At 47.0% G+C, this 25,035-nt stretch overlaps 1 protein-coding gene across 2 annotated transcripts; it reads left to right on the forward strand.

Moving 5' to 3' along the window:
• The first annotated feature begins 68 nt into the window (after positions 1–68).
• Positions 69–24,604, forward strand: LOC130205563 (zinc finger and BTB domain-containing protein 7C). 2 transcript variants are annotated; one of them, XM_056433019.1, is made up of 5 exons: positions 69–264; positions 14,306–14,399; positions 20,558–21,259; positions 21,663–22,333; positions 22,741–24,604. In XM_056433019.1, the coding sequence occupies exons 3-5, from the start codon at positions 20,576–20,578 to the stop codon at positions 23,306–23,308; spliced, it is 1,923 nt and encodes a 640-aa protein (XP_056288994.1). In that variant the 5' UTR covers positions 69–264; positions 14,306–14,399; positions 20,558–20,575; the 3' UTR covers positions 23,309–24,604. The 2 variants fall into 2 exon arrangements, with proteins under 2 accessions (XP_056288994.1, XP_056288993.1); XM_056433018.1 differs by lacking the exon at positions 14,306–14,399 and having other exon boundaries at positions 70–264.
• The last annotated feature ends 431 nt before the right edge of the window (positions 24,605–25,035 follow it).

A 25,035-nucleotide genomic window follows, 5' to 3' on the forward strand; every position in this document is an offset into this window, starting at 1 on the left:
ATACTTTTGGTGTGGAGGGAGGGAGGGGTGTTGGCTGAGGTTGGTGGGCGTAGCAGTTTTTGTTGTGTTTCTTAGATAACCGCTTCATGGGAAGGCACCTTTTCACTCCTACGAATCATTGACGCACCTTCAGAGCAAATGTGCGTCTCTATCTCGCCCGCTCTCACTTTCATAAGTCTGCCGGTGCCGGGACGGGGCTGAGCTTCCTGACAGCGGCCGGGTGCGCCAGAGAGGAACTGAAACCCAGACTTCTCTTCTGAAAAGGTCAGTCACATCTTACTGTCTCTTTCCCTCTCCTCTCGCCTCTGTTTTCCTTCCACTTCCACTTCACATATCCCGGAAGAGTAACGAGAGGTTCTTACTTTCTGTGTGTTGTGGCAACGTTTCAAAGCCTGCCAGAGTCAGACTAAAGGATGGCTGACCTGGAATCAGGTTCCACCGCGTACCCGTGTTTACCCACGTCTCAAACTTCTTAGCATCGGACACGCAGTTTAAAAAAAGAAGGGATGTCCAGGTATTCTCCATAGTGCACACACACTTCCTCGTGCGTGTGTGTGTGTGTGTGTCTTGCAACAGATGTGCACCCAAGGAAAGCCTCCCCTTTCACGTAACAGCAGGCACTGAGGAGGAAGGACCCGGCTGGACCAGCAGCTTGTACAACCACATGATGGATCGATCGTGTATTTCTCTGATTTTTTTCCTTGTCATCTGCACAATTCTGCCACCAGGAAGAAGCCCGAGTGGCTGTAAGTCGACACGGGACCGTGTCACATCTCTTATTCTGACAAAACGGGGTGACATCTGCCTTCTGTGAACCCACCCAGACGTTCACCTTCATTCTCAGACGACAACATTCATACGATTCAGCGTCTGTCACACATGTGGGGGCCGAGGTGCGACATTCGAGATGATTTCCCTCTTCCTGTCTGTGACCTCCTCCCCCTCACGGGCGAGCATGAGCAACGGTTGACCTTTAGGAGTATAATTAAAGGGTGGTGATCTGTCATACTGGCCGATCGATATCAGATAGAGGCGTCGCATCGCTGAAGCTGAGATACTGGAATTGAATGATTAGATAGATAGATAGATAGATAGATAGATAGATAGATATATACTTTATTAATCCCCAAGGGGAAATTTGTCGAGCCAGTAGCAGCAACACACAAGAATAAAATAAAAATAAAAACACAAATATAAGAAGGGTTAGTGAGGGGGGCGGTGTGTTGTAGAGTGTCAGAGCCAGCCGGCCGCCGGCGGAATGTTCTCCTCTATCTCCTTGTCCGCGTGACGGAGCGTGAGGAGACGCTCCCGCCTGGAGAAAGTAGGTAGTGGTGGGGTGGTGGGGGTTGTGGTTGTTTCCCAGGACCATCAGCCATTCAACGTCTCACCTTCCCACCTGTCCAGCAGGCACTCCGCTTGGAGGTGCAGCTGGGAGCAGCTTCTGTTACAGCCTTTGACGGGTTGGCAGCGCTTGTGCGAAGCACACCCTCCGAGCCCAATTGCTAGAGACACACTGGCTACAAAACTACCGACACCACCCATGCATCTTGAAAAAAACGCTATCAGCTGGAGCTTCATCTTTCTCATCAGCCGATCTGTTGGCCTTCCAGTTCATCCGCTTTGTTGGCCTTCCAGTTCAGCTTGGGTCTGCCAGTTCAGGCTCCACACTACTCACACTCAGACACCCAGGCACCCAGGACACCACCAGGTGTGTACGCCACGTGTCCTCCTGAAGTCCACTCACCATCTCTCTGGTCTTGGCCACGCTCCACCACCAAGTCACTCACGCGCCCATGCCAAAGTCACTCACCACTGCCCAGCCACCTCCACTCCTCCCCATCCCATCAGAGCCAACACTAGTAGAATTATCAGAATTCGCTCCATGTCGAGCGACCTACACTACCGTTTAAAAGTTTGGGGTCACTTAGAAATGTCTTTATTTTTCAAAGTAAAGCACTGTTTTTTCAATAAAGATAACATTAATCAAAAATACACTCTATACATTGTTAATGTGGTAAATGACTATTCTAGGTGGAAACGTCTGGTTTCTAATGAAATATCTCCAGAGGTGTATAGAGGCCCATTTCCATCAACGATCACTCCAGTGTTCTAATGGTACATTGTGTTATCGCCTTAGAAGACTAATGTCTGATTAGAAAACCCGTGCAATTATGTTAGCACAGCTGAAAACAGTTATGGTGGTGATGTAAGCGATACAACTGGCCTTCCTTTGAGCTTGAAGTTTGAAGAACACAATTAATACTTCAAATATGAATCATTATTTCTAACCTTGTCAATGTCTTGACTATATTTTCTATTCAATTTTCAATTCATTTGATAAATAAAAGTGAGTTTTCATGGAAGACACGAAATTGTCTGGATGACCCCAAACTTTTGAACGGTAGTGTACATGTTCCTGTTGGTGAGAATGTCATTCCCTTGGGACTTTAGTGGTCCACTTCAGAGAAACGGCTGATGGTTACACAACTTTGATACCAACTAAGTGCAGTTATTCACAAATCCTATCAGCAAAAAACTGTAAAAACTTCTCAGCAAGTGAACCACATTACTCAGGAGTTGGTTCATCGAGTCACACATGATGGATAATTCAATAAAATAAACTCTAAAGGTAAATTACACTCCTTCAAGTCACAACAGCGACTGATAGAAGCAGCAGGTATGGAACAGATGTGCTTATCAGCCGTCATCATGAGTGAAACACACAGAGGCAGAAGCTCCAGAGGCAGTTAGACGGGGACGAGGCCTCCAGACATTACCGCCCACCCGGTTGAGGCCCTCTGTATGTTCAACATCACCTGAGGCTCATTTCATTCACGTTTGCACAATCTCACCTGTGGTATACATCATGTGAAGAGACAATATTCAACATCAAATAAACGGAAGTTATTTGGATAAAGCGCACGCTGTGGGGTGAACGTGTGCTGAAGTACTCGATTGAGAAATCTAGAGAGTAACGAGGGGGAACGTGTGGAACGAATGAGGACGTAGCTTCGTGACTTCGGAGCGTTGCAACGCGTTCATCATGAGGCCCACAGAGCCAATGAGTCCGCACGCCTTCTTCCCACCTGAGGCGTGTGGGCATCCCCGCGTGACAGCGTTCACACGGGGATGCACGATCTGACTTCAGCTCCTCTGGCACAGATGTCCTCTCGTCATACGTGTCCCAAATCAGGGTTTTCAAACCGCTAAGATCTCATCGATGCCAAAATCGCATCCAATCAGCTCAGGTTGATGAGTTTGTATGTGTGAAATCAAACAAAACTATAAATCAAACCGCCACTGATGCACCGTGGGTTTTGGTGTTGACGCATGCAAAAGAAAGTAATGTCCATTTCCGCCTGTTATTATTCTGATAATTTATTTCTTAAACCCCCCAAAAAAAGAACAAACAAAATGTTGACGCTTCCTCTCTGTGCTGTGGTAAAAAAACATCGGCCACCCAGGTGCTTGCTGGTCCTGTGCCTACCCACCTCTACGTATAACCACAGGTGCCCAGTGTTACCCAATCAGTGAACCTAAAACTAAATATATTAAACTAAACTACAACTATCATAAGAAACAACTAACATATCAAAATATAATCTAAACTAGGACGAGCACTCGGTAGAGCGCATACCTTCGCCGCAGCCCCTTTTTTGGTCCTTGGCATGAGAGTGTGGGGAGCTTGATGTCATGTGAACATTTTGGCATTAGTTGCATGCCAATTGGATACAAATTGACCGCGCTATGGTAAAAAGAAGATGTTGACCTTTTCATGACCTTGACCTTGACCTTTGACCCAATCGATCCCAAAATCTAATCAAATGGTCCCCGGATAATAACCAATCATCCCACCAAATTTCATGCGATTCGGTTTAATACTTTTTGAGTTATGCGAATAACAAACACGCACACATACAAATAAATAAATAATTAAATAGCTCCAACAGTATGTACACAATGGCCGAGTAGCTGTTTGTGCGTGTGTGTGCGTGTGTGTGTGCGTGTGCGTGTGTGTCCGCCCTCCTCCGTACAGGACCCAGGTTGTGTGTGTGTATTTGGGCTGGGTGAGTCAGATGAATAGAGGAAGGGAGGAGGCCTGAGGAGGCTGCCGTGGGTGGGAGGCCCGGTCCGAGCCAAAGGAGCTCCTTCCGTGGGCTCGGTGGACTTTTCCTCGGCGCTCGGCTCCGACGCCGGAGCAGACGGGGAGGCCGGCACTCGTAGTCCCAGAGGTCGGCTCGATCGCAGCCGCTCTGCTTTTCATGCCGGAGACTTTCTTTCCGCTTACAACTTCTCCGTCCCCGCCGTTCTCCTCCGTTCTCCTCCGTTCTCCTCCGTTCTCCTCCCTCTGTCTGCTGCTTCTCGTCTGAATGAAGTGGGTGATGATGTTCGTTCACCCCCGAGGAGGAGCAGCTCGCCCCAAAACCAGCGGCAGAGAGGAGAAACGACAGCAAATGTCATAAATGTGTTTGTATTGTTGTTAATGTGCATTTAAATCAACTTCATTTCAACAGCAGCTGCAGAGACTCGATGAATTCATGAATTACTTTGATCTTTTTATTTAATATGAATTCCTTGTCGAGCGATACGAGCTATCTGACGTCTGATATCTGACGAGCGATAATGACGTCTGACGAGCTGATCTGACGAGCTATCTGACGTCTGACGTCTGAGCGATCTGAGCGATACGAGCGAGCGATGAGCGATACGAGCGTCTGGCGATATACGGCGATACGAGCTATCTGACTATCTGACGTACGAGCTATCTGAGCGTCTGACGTCACGATACGAGCTATCTGACGAGCGATACGACTGAAGCGTCTGACGATAATGACGATCTGACGTCTGAGCTGACGTCACGAGCTATACGAGCGATACGAGCGATACGAGCGTCTGACGTCGAGCGTCACGATCGGCGATACGAGCGATCTGATCGACGATCTGACTGACGTCTGACGGCGATCTGACGATGACGAGCTTTGTTTCCCCAGAGGGTCGAAATCAACTAGTGGTCACACACGTCTACATCTGACAGCCCAACACACACACATTGAACACACACGTTGAACACACACATTGAACACACACACGTTGAACACACACATTGAACACACACATTGAACACACACACATTGAACACACACACACATTGAACACACACATTGAACACACACACATTGAACACACACACATTGAACACACACATTGAACACACACACATTGAACACACACACATTGAACACACACACATTGAACACACACACACATTGAACACACACATTGAACACACACATTGAACACACACACACACATTGAACACACACACGTTGAACACACACATTGAACACACACATTGAACACACACACATTGAACACACACACATTGAACACACACATTGAACACACACACATTGAACACACACACATTGAACACACACACATTGAACACACACACACACATTGAACACACACACATTGAACACACACACACACATTGAACACACACACATTGAACACACACACATTGAACACACACACACATTGAACACACACGCATTGAACACACACACATTGAACACACACACACACATTGAACACACACACATTGAACACACACATTGAACACACACACATTGAACACACACACACACATTGAACACACACACATTGAACACACACACACACATTGAACACACACACATTGACTACACACACATTGAACACACACACATTGAACACACATTGTGGGCGTTTCCTGAATGTTACCTCTATAATAGAACATAGGCCTCCGTAACCACGGGCAACCCACCAGCCGGGTGACGAGCGACAACGAGACTCTCTGAACTCTCGGCCTCCTTCGTGCAGCAGGTCAGCAGGAAACAGCTGAACGTCACTCAGCGTCGGGGCGCCGGACGGAAGGCAGGAAATAAAAAGAGCACGATTTCATAATGTCTGAAAGAAAGATCTGGGTTGAAGAAGTGGCTCCGCCCACCTGAGTGAGAGGCAGCGAGAGAGGAGGCGGGGCTTGGAGGTGGTTGTAGAGACACGAGTGTGTGGGTTCGGCTCGCTGGCCTTCTGACGCCACCTCATCACCGGGAGAGGAAGGAGAGCAGCGGGCCCGGATCCACACACACACACCGGATAGGACCACGGTGCTCTCTATGTGTGTGTGTGTGGGGGGGGGGGGGGGGGGGACATTCAGCACAGTTATGCCTCGTTCTGAGCTTGGGAGGAAGAGAGGCGTGTCAATCTGGACGCCACGATGGGTCACGACTGCATGTCAGAGTGTGTGTGTGAGGCATGTGTGTGTGTGTGTGTGTGTGAGGCATGTGTGTGTGTGAGGCATGTGTGTGTGTGTGAGGCATGTGTGTGTGTGTGTGTGTGTGTGTGTGTGTGTGAGGCATGTGTGTGTGTGTGTGTGAGGCATGTGTGTGTGTGTGTGAGGCATGTGAGAGTGTGTGTGTGTGTGTGTGAGGCATGTGTGTGTGTGTGTGTGTGTGTGTGTGTGAGGCATGTGTGTGTGTGTGAGGCATGTGTGTGTGTGTGTGTGTGTGTGTGTGTGTGTGAGGCATGTGAGAGTGTGTGTGTGTGTGTGTGTGTGTGTGAGGCAAGTGTGTGTGTGTGTGTGAGGATGTGTGTGTGTGTGTGTGTGAGGCATGTGTGTGTGTGTGTGTGTGTGTGTGAGGCATGTGTGTGTGTGTGTGTGTGTGTGAGGCATGTGTGTGTGTGTGAGGCATGTGTGTGTGTGTGTGTGTGAGGCATGTGTGTGTGTGTGTGTGTGAGGCATGTGTGTGTGTGTGTGTGTGTGTGTGTGTGTGTGTGTGTGTGTGTGTGTGTGTGTGTGTGTGTGTGTGTGTGTGAGGCATGTGTGTGTGTGTGTGTGTGTGTGTGTGTGTGTGTGTGTGAGGCATGTGAGAGTGTGTGTGTCACTGGTGAACGTGTTGAACGAACTCCATCAGGCTTCAGGTACAAGCTCATTGACGAATAGGCTAAGTAGCCGATGGTAACCGATGGTAACCGATGGTAACCGATGGTAGCCGATGGTAACCGATGGTAACTGATGGTAACCGATGGTAGCCGATGGTAGCCGATGGTAACCGATGATAACCGATGGTAGCCGATGGTAACCGATGGTAACTGATGGTAACCGATGGTAGCCGATGGTAACCGATGATAACCGATGGTAATCGATGGTAACCGATGGTAGCCGATGGTAACCGATGGTAACTGATGGTAACCGATGGTAGCCGATGGTAACCGATGGTAACCGATGGTAGCCGATTGTAACCGATGGTAACTGATGGTAACCGATGGTAGCCGATGGTAGCCGATGGTAACCGATGATAACCGATGGTAGCTGATGGTAGCCGATGGTAACCGATGGTAACCGATGCCCTCGTGAAAGTCAAACACACACCAGTCGGGTAACAAAACAATGGCGCATGTCAAAGTCTTCTTTGTCTCGGGTCGGCAGCTTTATTAATGTGGAATATGTTCCTGCTGAGTGGATTTTTACGGCTTCTCTTTTGTCTCGTGGGTCAGACGGACGAGTCACCTGCGTGACACCTGAGGGGGGGGGTCCACAGACAGCTGACCGACGCATCACACTTGTGTTGTGTGCATGTGGTCCAATGTGGTCCACCACGCTGTGCATGTTAAAGGGTGTGTGTGTGTGTGGGGTGGGGGGGCAGGGGTTCTGTGTGTGTGTGTGTGTGTGTGTGTGTGTGTGTGTGTGTGTGTGTGTGTGTGTGTGTGTGTGTGCGCCATGACAGGCATCCGTCTCCCCTGCCCTGCAGCCTGACTGGTTTTAATTAGGAGGTGCCAGAGTGCCCGAGGGCTCTCCTGCTGACACACACACACACACACACACACCTGAGGGCAGACAGAGGCTGTCCCGCCAAGGCTGGCCTCCTTCTCGTTATCACCACAAGGAGTTGTCCTCATTCGCCCTGCGACCCTCCCAACACACACACACACACACACACACACCAAGCAAATCAAACAAACGCAACACAATACTGACATTCTGAAGCAGCGACGTGAAAGTGGATTCTTGTAAGTTCGACTACTCGTAATTTTTGTCCGAAATAAATGTCCACATTGTAAAATTGGCCTAAAATATAAAGAATGATTACATGATCACGTACATTCACGCTCCGCTACGCGGTGAGTTCATCGCGGCCACCTGTGAAACTCTGACTCCACGAGCTCGTGTGGTTAACCTCCCTTCTGGCAGAGCGTCCGATACTGATGAGGGTGTTTGGAAAGAAGACAAAACAGGAGGAAGTTGAAGCGCATACGGACAGGTCAGTCCCCCCCCCCCCCCCCCAAGGTGAGTCCTAATGACCCGGCACACAGGTGTGTGTGTCTGTGATTGAGCGGACGGCGGGTTTCACACACGCCTGCCTCCCTTTGTGTTTAAGCAACATTGCGTCTCTGTGTGTGAGTGTGTGTGTGTGTGTGTGAGTGTGAGTGTGTGTGGGTGTCTGTGTGTGAGTGTGTGTGTGTGAGTGTGTGTGTGTGTGTGTGTGTGTGTGTGTGTGTGTGTGAGTGTGTGTGTGTGAGTGTGTGTGTGTGTGTGTGTGTGTGTGTGTGTGTGTGTGTGTGTGTGTGTGTGTGTGTGTGTGTGTGTGTGTGTGTGTCTGTCCTTGGACTGGAGACAGGGGGTGGAGCCCTGGGAGGCTGCGATGCTCTATCTCTGGACAGTCGGGGGATGATTGCCTCCCTTTCCTGCTTCTCTCCCACACCAGGCCACACCTGGTGAAGGAACTGAGTCGTCTTATCTGTGTCTGCAGTTATTAATTCAGGGAAGCTCTGATAACCGTGAGCCGGGGTCGTTTTTTCCACGTTATTTCGCCATCTACACATTGCCACGTGATTTTAAACCAGTTGTTTACTGCCACTTCCAGCTAATGGAACAACATGAATGCCTTCCAGGAGACATTGGGTGAACCTGTGGGGCAGAATTACCAACAACTCATCTGAAATGTAATAACAACTGTCGAAAAACGACACAAAAAATGATTCACGGAAAGATTATTTGTGTTAAAATGGCGTTGTTATTGAGGTTATAGCTCCAGTGTGTAGCCTTTATGGGGATCTACTGGTTTAAATGGACATAATATTAATACGTGTGTTTCCTTTAGTTTATAATCAAAGACATTGTGTTTTTCCATTTTTACCCGACCCCTCTCCTGCCTACGCCGACTTTTTCGCGTTGACTTTGCAAACGACAGACGAGTCGTCATTACTCCGGCCACTAGGTGGCGCTGCCACCCGAGTGTTAACAAACCTTCATGTTCCTGGAACAAAATAACAGATTTGACATGTCAAATCCCCATATGTAAGTAGAGAAGGGAAACAGCTTTTTTTTAAATCCAAGATATTTTATGACAAATAATGTGAATATAATAATATTAACCAGCGTTCTGTCCGAGTGCAGGTCTTAACGTTCAAGGAACCAAATTCATAATAACAACTAGAACGGGCACTCGGTAGAGCGCATACCTTCGCATATCACATGATTGAGCATTGAATTATGAACATGTTGGCATTAGTTGCATGCCAATTGGATAGAAATTGACCGCGCTATGGTAAAAAGAAGAGTTTGACCTTTTCATGACCTTGATCTTGACCTTTGACCCGATCGATCCCAAAATCGAATCAAATGGTCCCCGGATAATAACCAATCATCCTATCACATTTCATGCAATTCGGTTTAATACTTTTTGTGTTATGCAAGTAACACGCATACAAATAAATAAATAAATAAATGAATAAATAAATATATACACGGCGATCAAAACATTTTCAATGCGAAGGTAACGAGCCTGCGAGTGAGACACGGTGCTCCACGGTGTGTGGCTGTGTTGCTGCTTCAAATAAGTCAGAGTCATTTCTGTGTATGATATTGTACAGCATCAAAGTCACCATGATATCAACCTGGTGTAATGACGCTTCACACCCCCACCCGCCCCCACCCGCCCCCCTGCAAAGTGCCAATCTGGTGGCCCGGTACATGCGCCGTGCTGGGCGCAGCAGGTGGCGGTAAACAGGTATGCCGAGCCGCCAGACAGACGCACAGACACAACAGATGACTCTCGCCCGGCCCCTCGGTCCTCTCTCACCTCGGTGGAGCCTCACACTGCGGAGGCCGGAGGGCGGAGAGGAAACGTCGCCCGGCCCCGTGATTACACACCGACGTAAATACAGAAACGCAGAAGCGCCGGGATCATTTCCCCCCGTTCTTTGACCCGGTAACAGAATCGATTCCACGCTCGCGATGCGTCTGCCGCGCTGGGTAGCTGTGTGTTGGCCTGAAACTAGGGTGACCAGATTTGAGTTTGTGAAAAAGAGGACACTTCGTCTCGAGGAGGGGGGCTGAGCGATTAAACATCTCTCTTGTTCTGCCTGTTTTGTGATATACATGCCTAAAAGGTGCCTACTATTTACCTTCGCATTGAAAATGCGGAAAGTTATGTTTTGATCGCCGTGTATTTATTTATTTATTTATTTGTATGCGGGTTACGCGCATAACACAAAAAATATTAAACCGAATCGCATGAAATTTGGTGGGATGATTGGTTATTATCCGGGGACCATTTGATTCGATTTTCGGATCGATCGGGTCAAAGGTCAAGTTCAAGGTCATGAAAAGGTCAAAATCTTCTTTTTATCCAATTGGCATGCAACTAATGCCAACATGTTCATAATTCAAAGCTCAATCTTGTGATATGTGAAGGTATGCGCTCTACCGAGTGCCCGTTCTAGTTCTAGACTGAAATAATATCGGCATTATAATTATTGTAACTATGAGGATTTTTTTTGTTGCCTATTTTGTGGCGCCCCCTCAGGACTTGGTGCACTACGCACATCGCGTAGTGCGTTATGGGAGCGGCAGTTGTTTTGGAATCCCTGCCGGACGCATTTTTTAGGTCTCAAAAAGAGGACACGTCCGGGGGAAAGAGGACGTCTGGTCGCCCTGCTGAAACACATGAGAGCTGCGAGGCAAACGAGTGTATCCTCCATGTCTGCAGAGTTTAGAGCAAAGCGGTCCACACAGGTAGCACTTACAGCGGCGGCGTGTTTAGAATAGATAGCCCGTCTTACGCGATGGCGAGTGTTGTTGTTCTGGCCGTCTGGCCGGCCTGCTAGCAGTTAGTGGCGAACCCTGTTTATATATACGAGATGCCGATGTGAGCCGGCCTCAGCTTTCACCCCGTACAGAACAGTGTAAACCACCAGGGCTGCGGTCTGCTTCAGTGCTTTATGTTTTCGCCCAAAGGGAAGTGGGCATAGCAGTCTGATGTCCACTGGGATGCCTCCTTGTTGGGGGAGTTAACTCCACTCAATGTGACTGCTTCCCCTGTCTGATGGTCGGTTATGATTCATTATTACATCACACGTCATTTAGCAGACGCTTTTACAATAAGTGCATCAACCGAGAGGACAAACTGAGAACAACAAGAATACAGGAAGTAACATTTCCTCAACATAGTCAAACTATAAAAGTACCATAATAGAGCTATTTAAGAGCCACTGGAGTGCTAATCTGTGTTTTAATCCAGATATAGTCGGAAAAGATGTGTTTTTAGTTCCCGGCGGAAGCTGTAGAGACGTCCTGCCGTCCTGATGTCAGAGAGGAGCTCGTTCAGATGATTCACTTGGAAGTATTTTTGTAGATTTGAAGGCCGAGTAGCGACGAAGATAACAAGGACTGACTGCGTTTTCTACCTTTTATGGAGGAGAAGATGCAAAGATTTGCTTCTTAATTGTATGTTAGATAATCAAATTTAGTTTAGCATCCGTACCACGGTTTTGTGTTTAGGTCTGTCGGACCAAACGTAGACTTCCTGAAGCGTAAAATAAACCAGAGCCACAACCTCCGGGTCTGAAAAATGAAGCCAATAAGGAAGTGGCAAAAACTGCAGTTTTCTTTTTAATGGCTTTATGAGGCTCTCGCCGTAATTGACCACCGTTGATCTCCATCAACCTCGATGTTAAGATGCCTGACAAAATGATAACATGTTTACAGCCTTGGACAAAAGCAATGTTTTATTCTTCATAGCTAATTTCCTCCTTCATGACAACTCGACGGGGGGAACGTTTTCATTCAACTCACCCATTAAAACCAGGCATAGCGACAGGAGTGAGTCGTGAGGCTGGGCCGTCACTTCTCAGATGGAAGAGCAGAGACGACTTATATATGGATACTTATTATGCCCGGGCGGTAAAGCCTTTCTGCTTTAACCCTCCTGTTACCTTTGGGGTCAATTTGACCCCGTTCAATGTTTAACGTCTCAACAAAAAAGAAATTGACTTTTTTTTTGCTTCATATTTCATGACTTTTCCTAATTGTTTGGGGACAACTGGGAACACATATTCTTCTTTGGGGTCAATTTGACCCCAGGCTGTTTGTCACCGTGTCAAACATATAAGAAATATCAACTTTTTTATTTATTTAAAGGGCTATTTAGGTAGTCAACAAACAAACATAAAGTACCTCACACTTAAACTTGGTAAACAATATAAATTCTAATAATTTTCTGGAGGTTTTAATTGCTGGGGTCAAATTGACCCCAAGGGTCAAATATGTGAGTACATGTGAAGCTAACAGGAGGGTTAAGTAATAATAATAATAATCATTTTTTAATTTAATTTAATTTAATTTAATTTATTATTATTATGTATTTATTTATTGTAAACTTAATAAAAAAATATTTAAGATCACTAATTCAAAGGCGCATGTTTAATGATGTCATTCAAGAAAACCCAGTGGCTGTTTCAGATCCTGTGAATGTGCTATATGTCATAATATTTGGTCCGTCTGTGGAAGACAAAGGAAACAAAGGAACTTTCTCTCGTTCTTGCTGTGTTGTCACAAAACACACAAACACACCTACACACACATGACATGAGGAAGTCGTATTGTTAGCCATATGCTCTCCATTCATTTGTTGTTACGGCGAGCTCTCTCCACATCTTCTCGTAATATTTCCCCAGTCACCTGCTCGACAGACTCCCTCTCCTGAACCCAAGTCCACACAGAATGGATTATTCCTACACCTTTCTGCATAAACGCCTCCTCCTCCTCCTCCTCCTCTCGAGGTGCTGGCGGTGCGCTCGCCAACTGTTACCCTCCTTCGGCGACTTTCTGACTCAAAACCGGAATCTGACGTTGCGGCCTTCTGCTCTCTTCAACCCGGTTTTTGAAACCTCGGTTAAAGAAAACATCGTTTCCACGCCAGAGAAAGTAGGTCTGCAGACAGGTGGTGGTATTTGTCAGCGTTTGTGGTTCAATTCTGTTTTTACGTAATCTTTCCCCTCGAAGGGAACACCATTCACCGAGCCAGACGGTTTTACAGGGTTGTGACCGCAGGGGGCCACAGGCTAAAGCCTGTCCATGCTTCTTCAGTAATTAGTCTGCTGTGACTGAGTGTTTATGGGGGCTGCACCTTGTGGTCTTTAACCCTTCATAGTCTAAACACATGCGCACATGTCTCAAAGAGCCTGATACTTATTGGGTTGTTTATAAAGGAAAGTGAGCATAGGAGGACTCTCTTTTAAACAGGTGTACAACTGAAAACTAACTGGCTTTAAGTTGCAGCTGCCTCTGAGTGACTCTCTGAGTCCTCTGCATCGCTTCATCTCCGCTTGAGAATAACCACAAGAGGTGCACAAATAGTTTACTGACTTTTCCCTCTCTTTCTCCTTTCCTCTTTTTATTTTCCACCCTCCCTCAGTCTCCCTAAACAACCCCTTTCGAGTTTCTTCACCCTTGATACCAAAAAAATCCACTCTAACACAACTAAAAATTCATTTCGTCTGACCTAAATCAGAGGGTGTCTGCGCCATGGGCTTATTACACAGTGCGCTTAAACTTGTGTTGTGGAGGAGGACGGGGTATTATTATCTTCCAGCTACCCACCCTGCTATAAAAACTAGTGGTGCGACATCTCCACAGCGCAGTGCTGCTGCCCTCCCTCCCTCCCTCCCTCCCTCCCTCTCTCTCTCTCGCTCGTCCTCCACGAGCCACACACCACAGTGCGCCTGGCTCTCGACTCCTCGCTGCCGCCACTCTGCTCCACAGACAGACCCGAGAATCACACTCTGCTCTCCTCTGTTTGCGCCGCTTGAGCTTCTCTCAATTGGATATTCCTCCTTGGGTGTTTTTCTCAATGTATTTTTGTGAATGGGCATCCGTGGCCGGCGTGGGGACCCCGTGAGTGAACCGACCGCCCGGCTGACTGTTTGACGGACTGGCAAAGAGAGAGGCAGCTGTGATTGAATATTTTTTTTTTAAAAGGGCAATGCTGAGAGGTCAAGCGAGGAGCAACAGAGCCTCTGAGTAGTCTGGAAATACAAAGACACGTGAGGGGAATCGAGAAACTGAAGGCACGGTAGGTGATGGGTGCTGAAAGCTGTGGAATGCTGGCAAACGTATCAAGACATGTGTGAATTCACGTGGAAGCCAGAGTGTTGGCGTATGCACATGGGTGTGTGTCCGTGCGTATAGGCAAACAAGTGTGTGTCCCACTGTTTCAGAGGCAGCGTGTGAGCACACGTGCAGCACTCAGTGTCCCATCTGTAAAGAGTGTTGTCGCTCCAGATCATAAAGGCCTGACGAGGTGCACACAGGTCCATAAAGTCACTTAATGACTCATGTCATCATTTGGGCTGTCGTGTAAATATTGTGCTGTAAAACTCTGGAAATAGCATGAGCGTTTATAGCATCACTGCCCGTCACGGGTATGTCAGACGTAGTAGTTTAAGTGAGCGTAAGTATGTGTTTTGTCTCCAACAGTAATTATACACTGCACTTTTAGATGTTCCATATCTATGCGATATTCTCCTTTAAATCCGAGTAAATACTCAGGTAATTCACACAGGTAGAGGGCATGTCTGTGAGAGGGGACAACTTCCAAACATGTTATGGATTTGAGACTGAGCTGTAAATTACTGTTTACAACCGACTGTTGTTCGCCAGCTTATGGACCTCTTTCCTCATCGTTACACAATCACCAGGAGCATCATCCAACTTGTTAACCAGTTTTTGATTGTCATTCACGTATTAGGATTTGTTTGTATTGCTCATTGAATTTATGAGCACGACAATTGTAAGAAATGTATATAATTTAGTTAAGAGGGGGAAAAAAAATACAAGAAATTAAGCTGCATGTAAAAATGTTTATTAAGGGTTCTGCTTTTTACATTGTGTCAAATACTGTAATATTGATTAAGTCCCTTTAAAAGAGTAGGGTAGGTTAGTATACTCAGCAAGACAAAACATTAATTATAGATCATAATAAATTAATTTGATAATATCTCATTAGCTACAGTAAGTTTGAATGAAGGCGTATTACTTTTGTTCACTCACTTTTATTTACATGTTCAACGAGGCTTGAAATAAACGGCTTGATTATAAAACTTCAATTTTATCCCTGAGTTAGAAAATATATTTTTGATTTATATTATTATATTTTATATTCCCAAAGACGTGACAGGGCTCTTTATTCAAACATGTGTAGAAAAACCCACGGTCATGCAAAAACAATAGATATCTGTCTTCTAGACAGCAGAAAGTCTAGAAGCAACATTCTTAAATCACCGATATTCATCAGCCATAAACTTTTGTTTACTTTGGGGGTGAGAGAAATAATGGTGTGTATAGCTGAGGGGCCCCTGAGGGCTCCAGAGATGACATGCCGGCTCTTTAAGGAGCAGAGCCATTAAACCGGCCTCCACATCTCTTGAGACCAGATTCAGTGTTTTTCTCCAAATATTTCATTTTACTACACTGATAATAATCGCAACTTTATTATTAATGAAAGGCATAAATTGTAGATTATTAGTAATAGCAGTGACAAATTCAATCTAATAATTTATTTATCGCGACACGCATGTTTTACAAGAATCTCTGTTATTTAAAGTACCACACATTAGTAATGTATTGAACTTACAGGCACATTGTTAATATCTAATAAAAGTAATGCCGCACTTACATTTATAATATGTATGACAGCACAATAAATTCTAACATTTGTTTTATAACAGTGTAAATATGGAATAAATGTGCACCAAACTCTGTGGAAACTTTCCATTAATAAGTTTCAAGCGATCCTCAACTTTTAAACCAAACCTGTGCGGATAAATGCTCAAATGTGTCCGTGACATCTCATCATTATCGTGAAGATAACCACACAACCCAGTTTGTGTAACGAGCGTCGTGTTGACAGCAATTAAGAGTTTAAAAACTCCCCCTAGCAGCCGATAGGCTCCAGACAATTGTCATTTAAAACTCCAACCAAGGAGGTGTCAGGTGCACGGTTGTCCAGGTGCTAATAGACTCGCGAACACTGGAGGTCAAATCAATGTCTTCTCCTAATAAGGGCTGGATTCTGCCTGTCAATACGATGCGTTATTGTCCATCTGTGACTGCTGCAGCAGGTGTTTGCTCTGGGCTGCTGGTGACACACTTTGGCTGCTGGTGATTTAGCAGGTGGGTCAGGTGGACGCTGGTCTGACAGGGATAAACTAGACCTGCAGCTCACAGGCCAAATGAGTGTCTGGCCCTGACACGGGTTGAGATGGACATTAGCTGCTGATTTGTGGCCTGAGCGGTCAGGGCTGGGGACGAGTTAACCGTTCTACTCGAGGCATAATGATGATACAGCTGCAGCAGGGGCAGAGAGAGGAGGAGGAGGAGGAGGAGGAGGAGGAGGAGGAGGAGGAGGAGGAGGAGGAGGAGGAGGAGGAGGAGAATAATTAGGAGGTGGGAGAGAGAGGTGGTGGTGGTGGTGGTGGTGGTCAGATCCCGGAAAGCAGATGAAGTTCTTGGGAGAAAGACGACGCGGAAAGGAGTTGACACATAGTTTGGGGTGGGAGTGCTGAGTTGAAAGTGTTGGTGACTCAGTGCGGCGCGAGAGGAGAGGTGGCGGGAAGCCGGGGAGACGAGACGGGACGGCGAGCCTCTCCGTCAGAGGTCACGTCGACAACCGAGCTGATACCGGGGGATGAGTAGTTTTCCTGAAATTCCTGTAAAGTTAATTTAATTCTGTGAAGCAGGTGTGATGAACGGCGGTAGGGGCCACAGCTGAAGTCTGCGACAACATATAATCCAGACTCTTTATTTATAAAACAATCTCGCCCCCTAATGTTGGCAGGTTGTTACAGGCGGACGCTGAGTGGGTTTAATCAGAAAGAAGTCGTCCTTCCCCGACTTGACCCGGAGCCGGAGGACTTGAACCGTAATCCTCAGGGCCCGTTCCCAAGGCGACCCCACCCTGCTGCTGGGTCTGGTGGACGGGGTGGGGTTGGGTGGGGTTGGGTGGGGTGGGTTGGGGTTGGGTGGGGTTGGCAGGGGGAGTGAAGGGTTACGGCTGTTTGGCTGATGACATGTCGCTCCAGGACCTTGCGGTGGGAACGCGGTGCCCTCCTCCCCTCCCTGTCCACGTGGCACATCCTCCTCAGATCCTGTCCACGTTGTAATTAGGGGCCGGCGCTCGCAGTGGGAACCGAGGGGCGTGGTCACCGGGCGAACAACCGGCGCCGGCAGCACGTGCCTCGTCGCTCCAGGAGTGGGTGGGATGCACGGAGGGCGAAGGAGTGACGGCGGGTTGGCCGAGGCCTCCCACTCAGACTCCTTCCCATCCTCTCGCTGTTGTTCCGAGCTCCTCTATTGTTTGCCTTGGCAGGCCGCTGCAGGGAGGGGCCCCTCGGCCGCTGTGTGTGCGACCTGTTGGGGAACTTTCAGAGCCATCCGATCTCTCCGCTGCTCTCTCACTGGCGATCCGTTCTCCTTCTACCCAGGCTGTGACTTGTATGGATGTTGCTGTGTGAAATCTAATAGATCGGTGAGCCGCGTCGTGAGCCGAGCTCATCGCACAGGAGTTGCACAACTCTGTGGGGTTTGTCTGAAACATCGATACGGATAGAATTCCCTTCTCGGTTCATTATTCATTATTTATTTCTTCCAAACATATGATTTCATCAGCCGGCCACTTTCCTTTGCCGCTCTTTTGTTCCAGTGTTCCCATCGGAGGAGTTTGAGTATCGCTCTCTGCAGTCGGTCTGTGGGCCTGTATCTTATACCCCCCCCCCCCTCTGGAGACATTTCAATTATGACCGCACTGTATCAATGGCATGAACATAGCAACAGTTACCTAGCAACAAGATGGACAAGAATAAACTACATGTAAGATTGGTATCCAAGTTGTATACCTGCAGGTGAACTACGGGATTTTCTGAAATATATATATTTTCGTCCCCTTAGATCCCTTGTGATGTGATATGATATGATATGATGTGATGTGATATGATGTGATATGATGTGATATGATATGATATGATGTGATGTGATATGATATGATATGATGTGATGTGATATGATATGATATGATGTGATATGATATGATGTGATATGATGTGATGTGATATGATGTGATATGATGTGATATGATGTGATATGATGTGATGTGATATGATATGATATGATGTGATATGATGTGATGTGATGTGATGTGATATGATGTGATATGATGTGATATGATGTGATGTGATATGATATGATATGATGTGATGTGATATGATATGATATGATGTTCCTTTATTCGTCCCACAGTGGGGACATTTAAAAAATCACGGCAGCGGTGCACATCAGAGCATCAATAAAAATAATTATTAAAAAATGTAAAAAATAAAAACTAAATACTAATATTAATACTAAATATACAGGGGGAAAACAAAGTAAAGTGCTGAGTAAAGTGTTGAGTGAACCAACAGGTCGCTCAGGCAGCTGAGGAACGGCGGCTTTGAACAGAAAGTGGACGGAGATGTGCCGAGCGCTCGGTCACAGAGATGTGAATCAAACGCGAGAGGAGAGACTGCAGGAGTCAGCGTGTCGACAGGATACGGTATCTAGAGTACCATCTGACCTCTTTCGGTGTTCTCTTCGCCTCTCACCACATCCCAAGAGCACGAAGGCGTTGTTCACATGCGGGTATCGGCTTGCTTCGCGCCGGTGGAGACGAGAGGGACGAGCGCCGCGCGCTTTATCGCAGAGTTTTCTCACGCGCTTCTCATCGAGCGTCGAGCGGAGACAACAACATCGTCCGCTCCGTTTAGCGCGGCGTGGAGGCGACGGGCCTCCCCGACTCACGCGGGCGAAAACACGAAATCGTGACGGCACATTCGAGAATAAATATCACAAGACGGCGATGCGTGCTGAAGATGAGACGCGCTGTATTTACCGCGTGTCGCCTTCGCTGCACAGATGGCACACACACGAGCCGACGGTATCTTTTAATAAAGAGAGACTGTCACTCATTGTGTTGTTAACAATACCGGCTTTGCTTAGAGGCCTCCATCCACACTCAGATATCAACACTTTCAGAACATCCTTTCTCTATGAGATGTAGAGAACGTGGCTCTCCTATTGCACTCTTTAAATCAGTGTTTTAGAATAATGAAGTGCTTTATTACCTTCGCATTGAAAATGCGGAAGGTTATGTTTTGATCGCCGTGTATTTATTTGTATGTGCGTGTTATTCGTATAAGTCAAAAAGTATTAAACCGAATCGCATGAAATTTGGTGGGATGATTGGTTATTATCCGGGGACCATTTGATTAGATTTTGGGATCGATCGGGTCAAAGGTCACGGTCAAGGTCATGAAAAGGTCAAAATCTTCTTTTTACCATTTATCCAATTGGCATGCAACTAATGCCAAAATGTTCATAATTCAATGCCCAATCTTGTGATATGTGAAGGTATGCGCTCTACCGAGTGCCCGTTCTAGTTATTTGCTTTATTTGCCATCATCGCTGTGCTGCTGGCACTTCCTGCTCAAGACAATCACAGCGATAACATCGAGTGCTGCTTCCTCGCTGTGACGACTAAATGTTCATGATCCTGACTCGTCGATGTGGATTTCTAACGTGATATTGACTGTGACCGATCATCAACTGGCAACAGGAAATCAAAGATGATGTTAAGAGGAATCGCTGTATCGTTCTCCGGGTATTTTTAGACAAATAAACACTTGGATGCGCAATAAGAACTTTCTTTAGTTATATATCTTTACACAGAGATGCTACCCTTGTGACATTTCTCCTGATTTATTCATATCTGACTGAGGTCAAAGCCTCTTTTCGAAGACAGCATGAACAAATATTACAAGGCTTAATCATACTATCTGTCATATGGATAGCGCCGTCATGTTTTTTGGGGTGTACAAAATTGGGTTTAAAACCAATTTAAATAAGGAAATACTGTGGAAACTATGGAAATGTATGAGAAAACAAGAAAGTTTGATTAAATATTCATTCTTGTATCCAGTCGGACTAAAAATTCTTGGAGGATTCTCTAAAAACCTTCAAAACTGTTGTTGGTACATGACCTTCAGGCTTCTGAACGACTCCCCGAGATTTATAACATGGCACGGCACTAAAGACGAGACGATCAGTCCAGTTAAAATAGTGAGGATGAATGGAGGCTCCGAGAGAACGCCTTCTCCTTCGGTTTGACCCTCTGAACGCTCCTTGTCGCTGCCTTCTGTCCAGGTAACAACCGAGAGGAGGATGGTGCACCACAGGGAGGAGGACCTGATCGGGATCCCCTTCCCCAACCACAGCAGCGACGTCCTCTGCGGCCTCAACGAGCAGCGGCGCGCCGGGCTGCTCTGCGACGTCGTGCTCGTCGTCCGGGACCAGGAGTACCGGACCCACCGCTCGGTGCTGGCCGCCTGCAGCCAGTACTTCAAGAAGCTCTTCACGGCGGCCGCGGCCGACGGCGGCGACCACCGCCACCACGCGGCGACGGTGTACCAACTGGACTTCGTGGCCCCGGATCCCCTCACCGCCATCTTGGAGTTCGCCTACACGTCCACGCTGACCGTGACGGCGTCCAACGTCAAGGAGATCCTGAACGCGGCGCGGATGCTGGAGATCCCCTGCATCGTCAACGTCTGCCTGGAGATCATGGACAGCGGCGGCGGCGGGAGGAGAGCGGAGGACGACGAGGAGGAAGAGGAGGAGGAGGAGGAAGAGGAGGAGGAAGAGGAGGACGAGGGCTCGAGGAAGTACGAGCGGGAGGACGAGGAGGACGACGTCAGCGAGGGGTCGCTGCGGACGTCGGAGAGCAGGGGCGAGCGGACGCCGCCGGGGGCGGGGGGCTCGCCGCCGCCCGGCACCTCCGAGTACCGCCAGCAGTTTGACCGGCGCCGACCGGCGTCTCCGTCTCCGGACGCCGCGAGAGGCAAACAGGTGAATACTTTGAAAAATTCTGTTAATTACCTTCGCATTGAAAATGCGGAAGGTTATGTTTTGATCGCTGTGTATTTATTTATTTATTTATTTATTTATTCATTTATTTATTTATTTGTATGCGTGTTACTCGCATAACACAAAAAGTTTTAAACCGAATCGCATGAAATGTGGTGGGATGATTGGTTATTATCCGGGGACCATTTGATTATATTTTGGGATCAATCGGGTCAAAGTTCAAGGTCAAGGTCATGGAAAAGTCAAAATCTTCTTTTTACCATAGCACGGTCAATCTTTATCCAATTTGCATGCAACTAACGCCAACATGTTCATAATTCAATGCCCAAAAAAAGAAGAAACACGTTTAAAGTTCTCACGCGGATGATGCCGTGTTGTGTTGCAGGAGAGTCCGGAGAGTCGGACGTTGAAGGATTTCTCCATCGAGTCGCTCCTCCAGGAGAGCCTCTACCCCCGGATGTCCGCACTGGACCGGAGGGTCAGCTTCTCTCCCCTCCTGCCCGGCTTCTACCCCTCCATGTGGGCCGCCGAGTTCCCGACCTTCCCCAAGCTCCTGACCCCCGCCCACCACCAGCATCCCCACGTCGGGGCTCCGCAGCAAACCAGGCCGCCCCGCGTCTTCCCCGCTCCGCTCGACGCCTCGAGGCCCCTCGATCTGGCGGCCAAAAGAGGGATCGTAAAGGAGGAGGTGAAAGAGGAAATCCCGCTCAGTCTGCTCCACGGCGACTTCCTGAAGGAGTTCGTGAGCTCGGGCCTCGGCGGCGGCGGCGCCGCCAACGCCGGGTCGCTGCAGTCGGAAGCTCGCGCTCTGGGTCCCATAAAGGACGAGGCCGACTTCCGGTCGTACCTGAGCTTCCTGAGCTCCGCGTCCCACCTGGGGGCGCTGTTCCCTCCCTGGCAGCTGGAGGAGGAGAGGAAGATGAAGCCCAAAGCGTCGCAGCAGTGTCCGATCTGCAACAAGGTCATCCAAGGGGCCGGGAAACTGCCGCGACACATGAGGACGCACACGGGGGAGAAACCCTACATGTGCACTATCTGTGAAGTCCGGTTCACCAGGTATGTGGAGAGCGTCGTCGTGTTAACGGGCCGCACAGACATCCTCTGGAGATCCTCCTGCGTTTTGACTTCAAAGCACCGGGTTGTTCACGGGAAAGTAGCCCGTGCTCTTTTGACTGAGGTTAATGTGTTTTCACCAAATCTGAATATCAAAGAGCTCAAAGTGGAAAGCCCCTTCCGCTGGTTTCTTCGCGTTCGTGATGTCACTCACCAACATCCGCCCGCTTTGCCATATTTTCCACCTTTAAATGTTGTCAGTTGAGACAAATCATCTGTTTTTAAAACTCACTTGTATGTGCACGAGAAGATCTAAAAACGCAAAGAGAAGCAATATTGCAATGTCCGTGTTCCCCTTTCCTTCATGTTAACACAACGTGTAAAAACATGCGGTTTTGTTCTTTTCCCAGACAAGACAAGCTGAAGATCCACATGAGGAAGCACACGGGCGAGCGGCCCTACATCTGCCTCCACTGCAACTCCAAGTTCGTCCACAACTACGACCTGAAGAACCACCTGCGTATCCACACGGGCGTCCGGCCGTACCAGTGCGAGCACTGCTACAAGAGCTTCACGCGCTCCGACCACCTCCATCGGCACATCAAGAGGCAGAGCTGCCGCATCTCGCGCCCCAGGAGAGGCAGGAAACCGGCCGCTTGGCGCTCCACGCCCACCGGCGGCTTCCTGTGCCCCCCGACCGCCGCCCCCAGCCGCTTTGAGGAGAGCGGGTTCAGCCCGGCGTACCAGAGAGTCAAGAGTCACGGACTTGGAGAGATGCTCGGCGACAGGGGTCCGGGCCTGAAGGAGGACCGGCGAGCAGAGGAGGAGAAGGCCGGAGCAGGGAGGCAGAGGGGGGTGTTTGCCTTCGCCTTGGCCGGAGAAGAGGCGCTCAGCCACTCTCCGTTCTACGCTGCGACCTCTGACCCCTGGACCATGAGACTGGAGCGCGCTCCGCCCATCCCCGAGGCGGCCAAGTGAGCTGTGGTCTGTGGGAGGAAAACACACAAAAAGACAAGAAAGAAAGTCTCTTGAACCTCCGGGTCTGTTTCGGGTCCCGGAGGCGAAAGGCACCTTTTTTAAAAAGCGACAGTGAATCTTTTGAAGCCTGCTGAGTCGAAAAACAGACTTGTATATATATATTTTTTTTTTTCATGGTCAGACAGTCTAATTAAATCATTTCAAAGATGTCATGTTCAAAAATTGTTTACAAATATTTCGAGCACTTAAGAGGAGGGAAACAGTTTGACGCTGCGAATGAGGAAAACATATCAAAATGCTGTTATCAATAATATTTGCATTATTCATCCACAAGGTTGTCTAAAATGCTATTAATTCTAAAAATGAATAAGCAAGATGCGATGAGGCTTTTATACTGAAAAGTGTTGGTATGCAGTCAAATATAAGATCTTTTGAAATTATTACAATGCTGAATTATTGATTGTGATAAATGTAAAATAAAAGATTACATAGGCAAAAATAGTCAAACATTAATTTGTAGAAACGTTTTTTTTTATAACATTGCAGTCTCACAACGAATGGGAAGAGAAGTAGAGATAAATTTATAAAATACGATTTAAATAGGTTTATATATACCAATCACAGTGAGTTTTATTTTGAAAAGTTGTGTTTTAAGTGTTAGAAAAGGACCAATGCTTTAAATATAAATAAAACATTAAATTGTTTATTAGAGCAGGGTGTAGTCTGGCACATGTCCTGTAAGTATGTTTAATCCTGACATTGTTATTTCATGATATTCCAAAACAAAGGGAACCCACTTGAAGTCTAATAAATAAGGACATTTGTTATTAGCCTTTCACTGCCTTGTTCTGATTTAAGCTCCTCGTCTGCACTATTGTACATAGACACACACTTTTTGGCCATGGTGTTGTTAATTACGGTTACGTTGCTGATGTACAAAATATATATATATTGATCTTAAAAAGGCACCCATCCAAAGATGTGTACTTTGATATTTCACAGACTTGAATACGATTTTGTTTTAATGTTTATGAATATGTGTCTTCAGAGGATATGCATATTTTCTGTCGCTTCAGCTATACGGTATGCTTGTGTTTTCTCTGCTGCAACAAATCAAGAGGGTTTAAGCCCCGTTTTTCATATAATGTCCATCTCTGATTTGTGTATAAAGAAGTTTAAAAAATTATTTGAATTGAAATGGGAAAGTATTTTCTTGCTATTTATGCATATTTAAATGAATGAGCCTTGGCTATATTTTGCAAATCTGTTTTATAAAGACACTAAATGTTGAACTTTGCTCTTCTTTGGGAGTATTTTGTTTGCGTAAAATGACCGCGTTGTGTGCGTGTGCATGTTTGTGTGTATTTTGAGGACCAATTTGAGATTCGACATTGACAGTGAAGACATTTTTCGGTATATTTTGGTCGCTTTTACTTCTCTAAGGCATTGCTCAAGGTGAAGTCTTGGTTTTAAGGTATTAAGTTGCGATGTTAGGCCCAAGAGCAAGATAATCTATTGCTAGTGAGGATCTTAACTATGGAGGACTTAAAATGACTCAAGTAAAAATAAATCTCCCCAGCTCATTTGAATATAATGACACGTAAATGTCACGCATAAGTAAATGAAGAAATACGTGTGGACACACAAATAGAGACATAAATAAATGAAGAAATATGTGTGGACACATAAATAGAGACATAAATAAATGAAGAAATACAGAAATGTAG

Source organism: Pseudoliparis swirei, chromosome 15 (assembly GCF_029220125.1).
Source record: "Pseudoliparis swirei isolate HS2019 ecotype Mariana Trench chromosome 15, NWPU_hadal_v1, whole genome shotgun sequence".
Taxonomy (NCBI): domain Eukaryota; kingdom Metazoa; phylum Chordata; class Actinopteri; order Perciformes; family Liparidae; genus Pseudoliparis; species Pseudoliparis swirei.